The sequence below is a fragment of the Muscardinus avellanarius genome (genome assembly GCF_963383645.1).
Source record: "Muscardinus avellanarius genome assembly, chromosome: 4".
Classification (NCBI taxonomy): Eukaryota; Metazoa; Chordata; class Mammalia; order Rodentia; family Gliridae; genus Muscardinus; species Muscardinus avellanarius.
Genome location: NC_137789.1, coordinates 90,344,412 through 90,357,379, shown reverse-complemented (window position 1 = coordinate 90,357,379; position 12,968 = coordinate 90,344,412). Strand labels below are relative to the sequence as shown.

The window sequence follows — 12,968 nt, the reverse complement described above, 5'->3', positions numbered from 1 at the left end:
AATTATAAACCGTCCAAAGAGGAAAAGGGGGATCCGATGCTGAAAATAGGCTGGGGTGGCGCACACTGATAATCCCAACATTTGGGAGGCTGAGAAAGGATGACTGTGGTTCGCAGACAGTCTCAGCTACTTAGTGAGGCCCTCTGCAACTCAGTGAGACCCTGTTTCAAAATAAAGAATAAAAAATAGGGCTGGGGGTGTAGCTTAGAGGTAGAATGCTCCTGGGTTCCATCCCCAGTACTGCAGGGGAAAAAAAAAAAAAAAAAAGGCTGGGATGTAGCTTGGAAATAGAATGCCCCTGGGTTCCATCCCCAGTACTGCAGACAAAAAAATTTTTTTTTTTTTTTTATCTGAGATTGCTATTAGCTAGGCGCAGTGGCACACACCTGTAATTCCAGTACTTGGGAGGCTGAGACAGGAGGATCATAGGTTCACGACCAGCCTTAGCTACTTAGTGGGGCTCTCTGCAACTTAGTAAGACCCTATTTCAAAATAAAGAATAAGCCAGGTGTGGTGGCGTGTGCTTGTAATCCCAGCATCCAGGAGGCCTAGACAGGAGGATCGCAATACACGGACAGCCTCAGCTATTTAGTGAGGCCCTCTGCAACTCAGTGAGACCTGGTTTCAAAATAAAAGAATAAAAATTAGGGCAGGGGGTGTAGCTCACAGGTCGAATGCCCCTGGATTCCATCCCCAGACCCGCAAAAAAATTTGAAAATTTAAAAAAAAGAATTAAAAAAAAAAAAAAAACCAGGCTCGGGGTACAGCTCAGAGGTAGAATGCCCCTGGGTTCAATCTCCAGTACCATTAATAAATAATAAACAAATAAATAAATAGATAGGACTGGGAGGTGTAGCTCACAGGTAGAATGCCCCTGGGTTCAATCCCCAGTGCCACAACAAAATAAAATATAAGCCTGGCATGGTGTCACAGGCTTGTAATCCTACTATACTTTGGAGGCTGTGTGTGAGACAGGAGGATTACAGGTTCGTAGCCAGCAACTTAGAGTGACCCTGCTTCAAATAAAGAATAAAAAATAGGGCTGGGGTGGGGGGTAGAGCTTGGAGGTAGAATGCCCTGGGTTCAATCCCTAGTACTGCTAAATAAATAAATAAATAAATGGGACTGCATCTGTAGCTCAGAGTAGAATGCCCCTGGATTCTATCCCAGTACTGCAATAAGTAAGTAAATAAATAAATAAACAAATAAAACTCATCCTATTCTGTAGAGAAGCCAGCTCCTGCAGGTAGGGTTCAGAGTAAAAAAACATACAAAGAAAACAGATTGACAGATGCACAAACACATATTCTTCCCCACATATAAAGTTTTAAGTAGCTCCTGACTTCACACAATTCAAAGGCAGCGAACTCAGATGCTCCAGATCTCAAGTGGACACTCAGACCTAAGGACTCCTGGCTGCAAATGCAGAGTAGGAGAAATATGTAGACCAATGCTATTCATTTATTTACCTATTGTGGTATTGGAGATTGAACCCAGAGACATGTTCTACTTTTTTTTTTTTTTTTTTGCAGTACTGGGGATGGAACCCAGGGGCATTCTACCTCTAAGCTACACCCCCAGCCCTATTTTTTTTATTCTTTTATTCTGAAACAGGGTCTAACTGAGTTTCAGAGGCCTCACTAAGTAGCTGAGGCTGTCCAAGAACCATAATCCTCCGTCTCAGCCTCCTGAATGCTGGGATTACAAGTGTATGCCACTACGCCTGGCTCCTATTTGTTTTTTGTTTTTGTTTTTTAATTTTGAAACAGTCTCCCCAAGTTGCAGAGATCCTCACTAAGTTGCTGAGGCTGGCCGCAAAACTGTGATTATCCTGTCTTAGCCTCCCAAGTACTGGGATTACAAGTGTGCGCCATCACACCCAGCTAAAACACATGGTTTCTTTTTTTTTTTTTTTTTTGGTACTGGGGGTGGAACCCAGAGGCTTTCTACCTCCAGGCTATACTCCCAGACCTATTTTTTATTTTATTTGGAAACAGGCTCTCACTAAGTTGCTGAGAGCCTCACTAAGTAGCTGAGGCTGGCTTCGAACCCATGCGATCCTCCTGTCTCAGCCTCCCAAGCGCGGGGATTACAAGCGTGCGCCACCACGCCCGGCTAAAACACATGGTTTCTAAAACACAAATCTAAGCTGGGTGTGGTGGTGCACGCTTCTAATCCCAGCACTTGGGAGGCTGAGACAGGAGGATAGCGCAGGTTCGAAGCCAGCCTCAGCTACTTAGTGAGGCTCTCAGCAACTTAGTGAGACCCTGTTTCCAAATAAAATATAAAATAGGTCTGGGAATGTAGCCTGGAGGTAGAAAAGTCGCTGGGTTCCACCCCCAGCACCACCATAAAAAATAATAAATAAAAATAAAAAATAAAATACCAATCTATCTGTTTCTAATGCATAAATAGAAGGAAATTACAAACAAAATTGCTAGCTTTGGTGTAGCCCATAAAACAGTTTCATATTTGGAGTTCTGACACTTAGCAATGGAGCATTCAAAAAATGTTTAACAAGCCAGGCATGGTGGTGCACATATGTTATCCCAGTACTTGGGAGGCTAAGAAAGGAGGATCACAGGTTAATGGCCAGCCTCATCTACTTAGTGAGGCCCTCCAAAACTTTGAGAGACACTATTTCAAAATAAAAAATAAAATACTGCTGAGGGTGTAGCTTGGAGGTAGAATGCCCCTGGGTTCAATGCCCAGTACCACAAGAAAAACTTAAAGATTTAAAAACCAGAAACATTCAACAAGAAAAATATACATAATTATAAAAGACCTCAAATGTCCTGGGTCAGGAGAGCTGGCACTCTAACAAGCAAATAGAAAAGGAGCCCTCTTCTCAAACCACAGGCATCCTAGATCTCACTCTTGCTGCAAGGAGAATCCATCAAGCACCAGAAACACTAAATCACAAGTAAGGAGAGGAACATGCTGTTGGTAAAAGAAGAACCAAAGCAAAGAGAGAAGGTGACTCCATCTGGACTCGTCTTCCCGGGCTGTGTGCACGCCTCTTCATCCTTTCTAAGAAGAAAGGTCCAGCCCGAACAAGAAAAGCCTCATTATTTACCTTGCTAGACCATTTGCGAGCTTCATCGTGGAGCTGCCTGGCAGCCATCATCATTGGCTGGTTGATGGCTTCCCCGGCTTTCTGCTCAGGGAACTCCTCATCCTTTTCCTCTGGTGGTGGAGGCCTGGGTGGAGGGACCTCACCCTCAGGCAGAGGTGGTTTGGGAGGAGCAAGCTCATCTGTTAGCTACGAAAGAGAGTAAGTAGGTTGTAAGTAAAACCCTCAGAACTATTTCCCCCTAGAATTCTTTCCTTTCCACTAAAAAGTATCTTTAGAAAAGCTACCCACAAAGACCCCATTTAAGACCACCCAGACTAAGCCACAAGGACCACCTGCAGATTAGAAACAGATTTTTTTCTCCACAAAAATCTAACCACTACCGTGCTGGTCATATTCCAGGGCAGCATACGGTGCACTGCCAAATGAAAGATCCCACGCTGGTCCCACAGCAGGTGCAGGTTCTGTTTCCATCAAAGGGCAGCTAAAAAGCAGAGCTTACCACTTGGGCCTTGGGTTCCATGTGTCTCAAATGACCACCAGGATCCTGACTCTGTCCTGCCTCTGTTGATGACATAGTGGCCAGTCCCCAGAATACCTTCCTTTCCTTGCCCTAACTACCCATCAAGAGTCCAGATGGTCAAAAAAAAAAAAAAATGTTTTCTAAATGTTGAGTGGGAAAGCAGTATATATTCTTCAGCTATGTGTACAATGACCCAATTTTGACCTTAACCAACTTAACATCTTTTATTTACATTAAATACAGGAAAAAAAAACAATGAGAGTAAAACAAATTATTATAAATCAAAATACAAGTTATTGAGCCAGGCATGGTGGCGCACGCTTGAATCCCAGCACTTGGGAGGCTGAGACAGGAGGATGGCACAGGTTCAAAGCCAGCCTCAGCTACCTAGTGAGGCTCTCAGCAACTTAGGGAGACCCTTAGTGAAATTCCAAATAAAATATAAAATAGGTCTGGGAGTAGAGCCCGAAGGTAAAAGCCTCTGGGTTCCACCCCCAGTACCACATACACACACACAAACACACACACACTCACACTCACACACACACACACTCATTCACACACAAATAAAATTATTCCCTACATCAGTAGTTAGAATAAATATCTTAAATATAATAATTATTTCTCTTTCTAAGATTTCTATGTGCAAGATAATGCCCAGCTAGCTAAAACATGGAAAAATATATTCATGGCACTTTGGTAAGTAAGGAGTATCAAAAGATTTTAAAGGCAGCCGGGTGTGGTGGCGCACGCTTGTAATCCCCGCTCTTGGGAGGCCGAGACAGGAGGATCGCACAGGTTCAAAGCCAGCCTCAGCTACTCAGTGAGGCCCTCAGCAACTTAGTGAGAGCCTGTTTCCAAATAAAATAGAAAATAGGTCTGGGAGTATAGCCCAGAGGTAGAAAGCCTCTGGGTTCCACCCCAAGTACTACCAAAAAAAAAAAAAAAAGATTTTAAAGGCAGGCACATTATAGTCCCACTACTGTAATTCCAGGTTGTCTGAAGACTGAGGCAGGAGAAGCACAAATTGAAGGCAAGCCTGGGCAACACGGTGAGAGCCTATCTCAAAATTAGAAAAATAGCTGCGTGTGGTGGCACACACCTGTAATATCAGTACTTGGAAGGCTGAGACAGGAGGACTGCAATTGGAGAACAGCCTCAGCAGGTAGTAAGACTCTCAGCAACCTAGCGAGACAGGAGGATTGTTTCACAGACAGCCTCAGCTACTTAGTGAGGCCCTCTGTAAGTCAGTGAGACCCTATTTCAAAATAAAAAATAAAATTAGGACTGGGGTAAAAATAGGGCTCAAAGGTAGAATGCCCCTGGGTTCCATCCCTAGTACCGCAAAAAAAAAAAAGGGGGGGGGGGACTCAGAGGTTGAATGCCCCTCAGTTCAATTCCCAGTGCTACAAAAAAAGAAAAGAAAGAAAAATAAACAGGGCTGGGGATGTAACTCAGTGATATAAAGACCCTGGGTTCAGTCCCCAGTACTGGCAAAAAGAAAAAGAGATAATAATAATAATGGTTGTTATTATTATTATATTATTGTTGACTCAAAAACTTTTTTTAAAAAGCATGCATTACTTTTGTTACTAAAAAGGAAAAGTCAAGTAAAGGAAAGAACTTACACCAGATTCTCAACACTCCAGTTTTCCCATTCATAACTGGGAACACATACAGTTCCTCCCCACAAGCCGTGTGACTATCTGGCCACAGGTCGCTCCTGTCACTCTTGTATCCACACTTACCGAAGCGGCACCTCTGCCCAGGCACAGCCATCACAGCAGGCCACACACAGGGCCACCAGCCCCGGCGCAAGCATGAGACTATGACACTGCTACATTTAGGAAAAAACCTGACATCTGTCTCTGCCTGAAGTTCAAGTAAAAGCTAGCCCAAGGCACGTGGCTCTTCTCTACAACATTTTACCTCTCTCTTGCTACATCCTCATCACCTTGCTGCTCAATGCTCCCGTCTCTGAATTTACTTACACGGAGGTGTTCAAGGTCTGGTGGAGGCGGCGGGAAGTCAGGCTCCTGAGGTTGGAAGGCTTCTCTGACCTTGGCCACGGCTCCCAGGATCCGATATCCTGAGTCCAGGAAGCTCTTTTGCAGGCCTAAACACAAGATACGCTCACTTTCAGCCAGGCAGGTCAGTACCTGAAGCACTGTCTGTCCAGCAGAAGAACTAGTTTTCTTTCACAGAAGACGGATGTGAAGCTGCCAGTTAGAATCATAAGCCATGACTGAAGGGGGAAGGAGGCAGGGTCAGCTGCCTGAGGCCTGCAGAGAGCAGGGAGTGTCCTGGCATCCCTGCCTCCAGCAAGTACTCAGGAGACTGCTGAGTGTGCAGAGGGCGGCCATCACCTCTCCTGATAAGGCCGTCAAGGTAAGTGTGCCCAAGCAGAATGTGGGCGAAGTCAGGCTAGGCACACACTCCTGGAGCCCTTCTCGCCTTCCTGCTGCTCCTCTGCTCTACTTGGCACTCATCATTCCAGCCCTTAGGCTGAGGTGCTGCTGGTCTACTCACCTGGGAGTCAGGAATCAAGATACTAGAAACTCCAAGTAGGGAAGCAAGCAGTCCTTAGTGACGGTGGCTCCCGAATATTGATATTAGAAGAGTCTGCACCGGCAGGGTGAATAAGGCAGCCTCTCCACCCACATGCTCTCTGCATTCTACTCACACATGAGATTCGATCCTGGAGGCCAGCCGGGCGTGGTGCACACGCTTGGAACTCCAGGACTTGGCCAGGCTGAGATAGGAGGAGCGCGGATTTGAGGCCAGCCTCCGCAACTTGGGGATACTCTATTTCCATATAAAAATAGAGCTGGGGTATAACTTGGAGGTAGGATGCCCGTGGGTTCAATCCCCAGCACCACCAAAACTTAAAAAACAAACAAATAAATAAATAAATAAATACTGGGTACTTAAAACAAGAAGGAATTCAGATGATTCCAACCAAAGGGGTGGCTCCAAATACACTCTGCTTCAGTGGTACCAAAAACAAAATAAAAATTCAGTTAAAGAAGACCCAGAGTTAACTTAAGCCCTTCAGATTCAATTAAATGAAAAATGCTTTAGAGCCAAAACGCATTTTAAGAAAACTACAGGAGAATGTACAGTAGTTAGATAAGCTAAGTGGCTGGTAAATTGGTAATCATGCTTTTTGTGTGTGTGTGTGGTACTGGGGTTCCTGGAAGCCCTTCTACCTCCGGGCTACACTCCCAGACCTATTTTTATATTTTTATTTGAAACAGGGTCTCGTAAGCCAGCATGGCTGGCTTCGAACCAGCGCGATCCTCCTGTCTGTGCCTCCCAACTGCAGGGATTATAAGCATGTGCCACCACGCCCGGCTTAATCATGCATCTTTTGAGATATTTTCAAAATAATGACTGAACGGGGCTAGGAACTAGTTATCCAGACAACCTTAAGAAAGCACTAAGAAGCTGGGGGTGGTGGCCCATGACTGTAATCCATCCCAGTATTTAGAGGCTAAGACAGGAGGATCGCAGGTTCAAGGACAGCCTCAGCAAGTAGTGAGACTCTCATCAACCTAGCAAGACCTTGTTTCAAAATAAAAATAAAATATTGAGCTGAGGGTGTTACTTTAAAGTAGAATGCCTGGGAGTTCAATCCGAGAGAGAGAGAGAGAGAGAGAGAGAGAGAGAGAGAGAGAGAGAGGAGAGAGGGGAGAGGGGAGAGGGGAGAGGGGAGAGGGGAGAGGGGAGAGGGGAGAGGGGAGAGGGGAGAGGGGAGAGGGGAGAGGGGAGAGGGGAGAGGGGAGAGGAGAGAGGAGAGAGGGGAGAGGGGAGAGGGGAGAGGGGAGAGGAGAGAGGAGAGAGGAGAGAGGAGAGAGGAGAGAGGAGAGAGGAGAGAGGAGAGAGGAGAGAGGAGAGAGGAGAGAGGAGAGAGGAGAGAGGAGAGAGGAGAGAGGAGAGAGGAGAGAGAGAAGAACAGAGAAGCTGACTCAAAGAGCAATGCACCTGCCAATACTGCAGAGATTCAGACAGAAAAGGATTACTCTAGCCTTCTCTGAGTGTGTAGAGTTTTTGTGGTAGCTGTGTGGGGCGTGTTCTCTCACTGCGTTCCCTGAGTCAGCCTTTCAGCTGAGGTGAACCACACTATGCCTGTTGCTTACCAGGGTCAGAAATGTTTCCAGCCACAGCCTTTGCATCCATCACCATCGGAGAGATTGTTTTGCTCAGTTCATCAGAGGCAGCTTTCACGGCCTCGCGGAACTTGGGATCCTCAGAATTCTCCACCTCCCTCTTAGCCACCAGCAGAATCCGGTTGGCCCGACGAGCAATGCTGGTTGCCCCGGCAACCAGCATCTGAGGCTGAATGTTGGCCATGGCTACCTTACACTTGTCCAGGTCTTTTTTAATCGCTTCTTCAGAAGCATCCAACAAAGATTTAGTGTCAATGGCTTCGTCCACCAGCCCTGTCAGGAGAACAGAAATGGAATTTAGTTACTATTTTAGTAGAACAGAGACTCCAAAACATTCATTGCCCATTCACTTCTTATGACAACACTCAGAAGTCTTTCCTTCAGCTCAAAACTATTCCGAACAATCAAAAGCTTCCAGGTAAACACTACAATTAAAAAAAAAAAGTGAAGACATAGCCAAGTAGGCCACATGGACTTGCAGTATTAATACCAACCGTGGTCACTGGCCTTCTTGTGTCCACCACAGACGACCAGAAATGCAGACAGGAGGACACAAGATTGCGTTGAAACCTTCACCACTTCACCACCACATTATCTGTTAATAATATTTTCTCCCTTCCTGTCTCGCTCCCCAGCCATCTGTTGATTGTTGGCAGCTTGCAGTGCCCAAGACGAGCCACACGGAGGATTCCAATAACCCTGACAGCCTGCTCCTTGTTTCCGTTACCTCTCTTCAGACACTACGGGAGCTCCACTTTCATCTCTGGCTGGTACAGACCCCTGTCACAGCAGGCTCTGCGGGGAGGCGAAGAGCCTACACTCCCCATCCCTTCCCTTCCTCCACAGAGAATGGAGAAGATTCGGAGGTGCTACTTCACTCGCACAGACAGACGTTTGTTGGTGGTTGGTGTTTTTTTTTTAAGCTACGTAGTTGATTAAGTTGGAGGAAACTCTGAGACAAGTTGTATTAAATGGTAGCCATTGTGGGTCCTTGAAATGTGAACCCACTGAAAATGACAGGGACACTTACTGTATCCACAAACACCGCCTCCCAGCCTCTGAAACCAAACTCTGCCTCTGACTGGGCAAAGACACTATTCAAAGGAAAGATAGGAGCTGTAACAATAAACATCACACTGGGAGGGTGGCATTCAAAGAAGAGAGACTCAAACAGTCTCTCTCAGGACAAGGTTGCAAGGCTTGAATGAAAAGCCGCCACTGCTTAGCATTCTTAATCAGAGCCAAGTACACCGTTGAGCACATGACTGGCCCTTTATCCATTTACAGCTGAGTAACATCACCGTCCTGCTTCAGTTTCTCAGAACGCATTCCCCATGAACTAGACAAGAACGTTACAGAAAACTCTACCTGTCATTTTTTCAACATTATCGATCCACTGGTTCTTCATGGTTTCAAAGTGTTCATAAGCAGCTTGATTTCCAGGGTTCCTAAGTAAAATGCGAGCAGCCGAGACAACCTGCCAACGAGAAAACAACCTTCAAACACGAGAGCCCTGCACACTCAAGTACAAATCTGCTGCAGTGAAGCGCTTTCCTCTTTCATACAGAGAGCACCACACAGCCAAGCATCCGCAGGGGTCTTCTGGGGCTGAGCGCACTAAGTCTGGTCTCAGTGGTCTCATAAGTAGTTCCCCAGTGTGGGCTCTCTGCACAAAGATTCATAATCAGTGGCTTCATTTTATTTATTTGAGGGACTGGGGTGCTGAGGATCAAACCCAGGGCCTCATGCACTGCCATGCAAGTGCTCTACCGTTGAGCTACACCCCCGGCCACGATGGTAAGCTAAAGTTAACGAACGTTTGTTTTGTTTTGTTTGTATGTGTGCTGGGGATTGAACCCAGGGCATTCAAATTCCTCCAGCTCTTTATATTTTTCTTTAGAAACAGGGTGTCATTAGGTTACTGAGGCAGATCTTGAACCTGTGACCTTCCTCTCTCAGCTTCCCAAGTACTAGAATTAGAGAAGTGCGCCACCATACCCAGGTGAATGTTTGATACATTAGAAGACTACATAACAAAACATTACACACACACACACACACACACACACACACACACACACCCTTTAGGCCAGCTAGGCGTGGTGGCGCATGTTTATAATCCCAGTACTTGGGAGACTGAGACAGGAGGATCACGGTTCGCAGCCAGCCTCAGCTTCTTGTGAGGCCCTCTGCAACTTAGTGACATCCTATTTCAAGATAAAGAATAAAGCAGATATGAAGGTAGAGCTCAAGGGTAGAATGCCCTTGAGCTCCATCCCCAGTACCAAAATAAATTAAAAAATAAAGCCAGGTGTGGTGGCACACACTTGTAATCCCAGAGCTTGGAAGGCTGAGACAAGAGGATCACAAAGATTTGAAGCCAGCCTCAGCTACTTAGTGAGGCTCTCAGCAACTTAGTGAGACCATGTTTCCAAATAAAATATAAAACAGGACTTGGGGTATAGCCCAGAGGTAGAAAAGCCCCTAGGTTCTATCCCCAATACCACAAAAATAAATAAATTAATAAATATCCTTTATGCCAATTCCTCCATCTTAAAAAGCATCATTAACAAAGAAACTATTCAAGGTAGGCGCAATGGTGCAAGCCTGTAATTCCAGTACTTAGGAGGCTGGGACAGGAGGATTGCAGGTTCAAGGACAGCCTCAGCAAGGAGTAAGACTCTCATCAACCTACCGAGACTTGTTTCAAAATAAAAATAAAAAAATAGGTCTAGGGGTGTAACTCAGAGGTAGAATGTCCCTGGGTTCAATCTCCAGCACCAAAAAAAAAAAACAAAAAAAAACCCTATCACCTGTTAAAACTTTAATCCTTGTCCAATTTATTTCCTCTTGTTCCCAATTTTTTTTTGCTCCCAAACTTACTAGCTATATTTTGATTATATAATTCACTGTATACCTGGATTATACAGTTAAACAGAAAAAAGAAAACAAGCTATGGACACAGCTGACTTTGACTTTTTTTTTTTTTAATCCTCTGTAATAGAAACGAGCTAACTTCTGAAGATTATCCAAATATTTTTCTCATTATATATGTATTCTGGATAAGAGACCCTGTTTCAAAAATATAAAATAGGTCTGGGAGTGTAGCCTGGAGGTAGAAGGGCTTCCAGGAACCCCAGTACCACCAAAAAAAAAAAAAAAACAAAAAAAACTAAGATATGAAGCTGGGCGTGGTGCACATGTTTGTAATTCCAGGATTTGGGAGGCTGAGACAGGAGGATTACAGGTTCATGGGCAACCTCAGCTACTTAGTAAGGCCATCCCCAACTTAGTGAGACCCTGTTTCAAAATAAAGAATAAAAAAATAGGGCTGGGGATTTAGCTTGGCGGTAAAATGCCCCTGGGTTCAATACCTCTAGTACCAAAAAAAAAAAACCATATATATATTTTTTTTTCCATCTCATATATGTATATATGTATATATATATATATATATGTATATATATGTACATATATGTATATATATGGTGGTGCACACTTGTAATCCCAGTACTCAGGAGGCTGAGACAGGAGGATCGTAGCTTTAAAGACAGCCTCAGCTACTTAGTGAGGCCCTCCAAAAATTAGTAAAACCCTATTTCCAAATAAAAAATAAAAAATAGGGATGGGATATAGCTCCAAGGTAGAATGCCCCTGGGTTCAACCCCCAGGACCGCAAAACAAACAAAAAAACCTAATATATGAGCAGGGCATGGTGTCAGACACTTATAATCCAGTACTTGGGAGGCTCAAACAGGAGGGTCGCAGATTTGAGGCCAACCTCAGCAACTTACCAAGGCCCTCTGCAATTTAGTGAGACCTTGTTTCAAATTTAAAAATAAAATAGGAGCCAGGTGTAGTGGAGCACGCTTGTAATCCCAGCATTCGGGAGGCTGAGCCTAGAGGATCGTGGTTCGCAGACAGCCTCAGCTACTTAGTGAAGCCCTTTGCAACTTAGTGAGACGCTGTTTCAAAATAAAAATTTAAAAATAGGGCAGGGGCTCTAACTTGGGGGTCAAATGCGCCTGGGTTCCATCCCCAAACCCGCAAAAAGAAAGAAAGAAAGAAAGAAAGAAAGAAAGAAAGAAAGAAAGAAAGAAAGAAAGAAAGAAAGAAAGTAGGGCTAGGAGTATAGTTCAGAGGTAGAATGCCTCTGGATTCAATCACCAATACCACTAAAAAAATTTTAAAATTTAAAAACCAATATACAAAGCTGGGCATGGTGGCGCATGCTTGTAATCCCAGCATTTGGGAGGCTGAGACAAGAGGATCGCAGTTCACAGACAGCCTCAGCTACTTAGTGAGGCCTTTTGTAACTCAGTGAGACCCTTTGCAAAATAAAGAAACAAAAAATAGGGCTGGGGGGTGTAGCTCAGAGGTAGAATGCCCCTGGGTTCCATCCCCAGTACTGCAAAACAAAATAAAACAAAACAAGCAAACAAAAAAACCCTAATATATGGCCATTGTAAAAAAAAAAAAAAAAAAAAAAAATCAACAATACCAAACTGTATAAATTAAAATTCCTGTGTTCTAAGTACTAACTCTAAAATCTCAAGTCTGAGCTGGGTGTGGTGGCACACACTTGTAATCCCAGTACTTAGGAGACTGAGACAGGAGAATTGCAGGTTTGCAGCCAGCCTCAGCTACTTAGTGAGGCACTCTGCAACTTACTGAGACCCTGTTTCAAAATAAAAATTTAAAAAATAGGGCTGAGGGTCTAGCTAAGAGGCAGAATACCTCTGGGTCCATTCCTAGTACTGAAGAAAAAAAAAATCTCAAGTGTGACACTGTGAATATGTATTTTTTAAATGTATAAATAAGCCATGCATAGTGGCACATGCTTATAATCCCAACATTTGGGGGACTGAGACAGGAGGACTGTGGTTCATGGACAGCCTCAGCTACTTAGTGAGGCCCTCTGCAACTCAGTGAGACCCAGTTTCAAAATAAAGAAAAAAAAATAGGGCTGGGCATGTAGCTCGAAGACAGAATGCCCCTGGGTCCCACGCCCAGTACCGCAAAAACAAACAAACAAACAAATAAATAAAATGTATAAATAAAAAATGTATAAAGTGTTTTATAATTAATTTTCTTTCTGCCTTTATTTTAGTTTTTAGGGGTTTTTTTTCGGGGGGGGGGTGTTGTTTTGTTTTGTTTTGCAGTATTGCTGGGCAAGTGCTCTACCACTAAGCTACATCCCCAG

The 12,968-nt window shown here is 44.4% G+C and overlaps 1 protein-coding gene across 2 annotated transcripts in view; it reads right to left on the bottom strand.

The window, feature by feature from the left end:
• Positions 1-12,968, bottom strand: part of VCL (vinculin) — a gene marked incomplete at both ends in the record, with an annotated part of 143,710 nt that overhangs the window by 7,609 nt on the left and 123,133 nt on the right. For both annotated transcript variants that reach the window (XM_080694392.1, XM_080694393.1), the window contains 4 exons: positions 3,077-3,262; positions 5,588-5,712; positions 7,736-8,038; positions 9,134-9,242. In XM_080694392.1, coding sequence (XP_080550518.1) covers positions 3,077-3,262; positions 5,588-5,712; positions 7,736-8,038; positions 9,134-9,242 — 723 coding nt within the window. The remainder of the gene's footprint in view (positions 1-3,076; positions 3,263-5,587; positions 5,713-7,735; positions 8,039-9,133; positions 9,243-12,968) is intronic.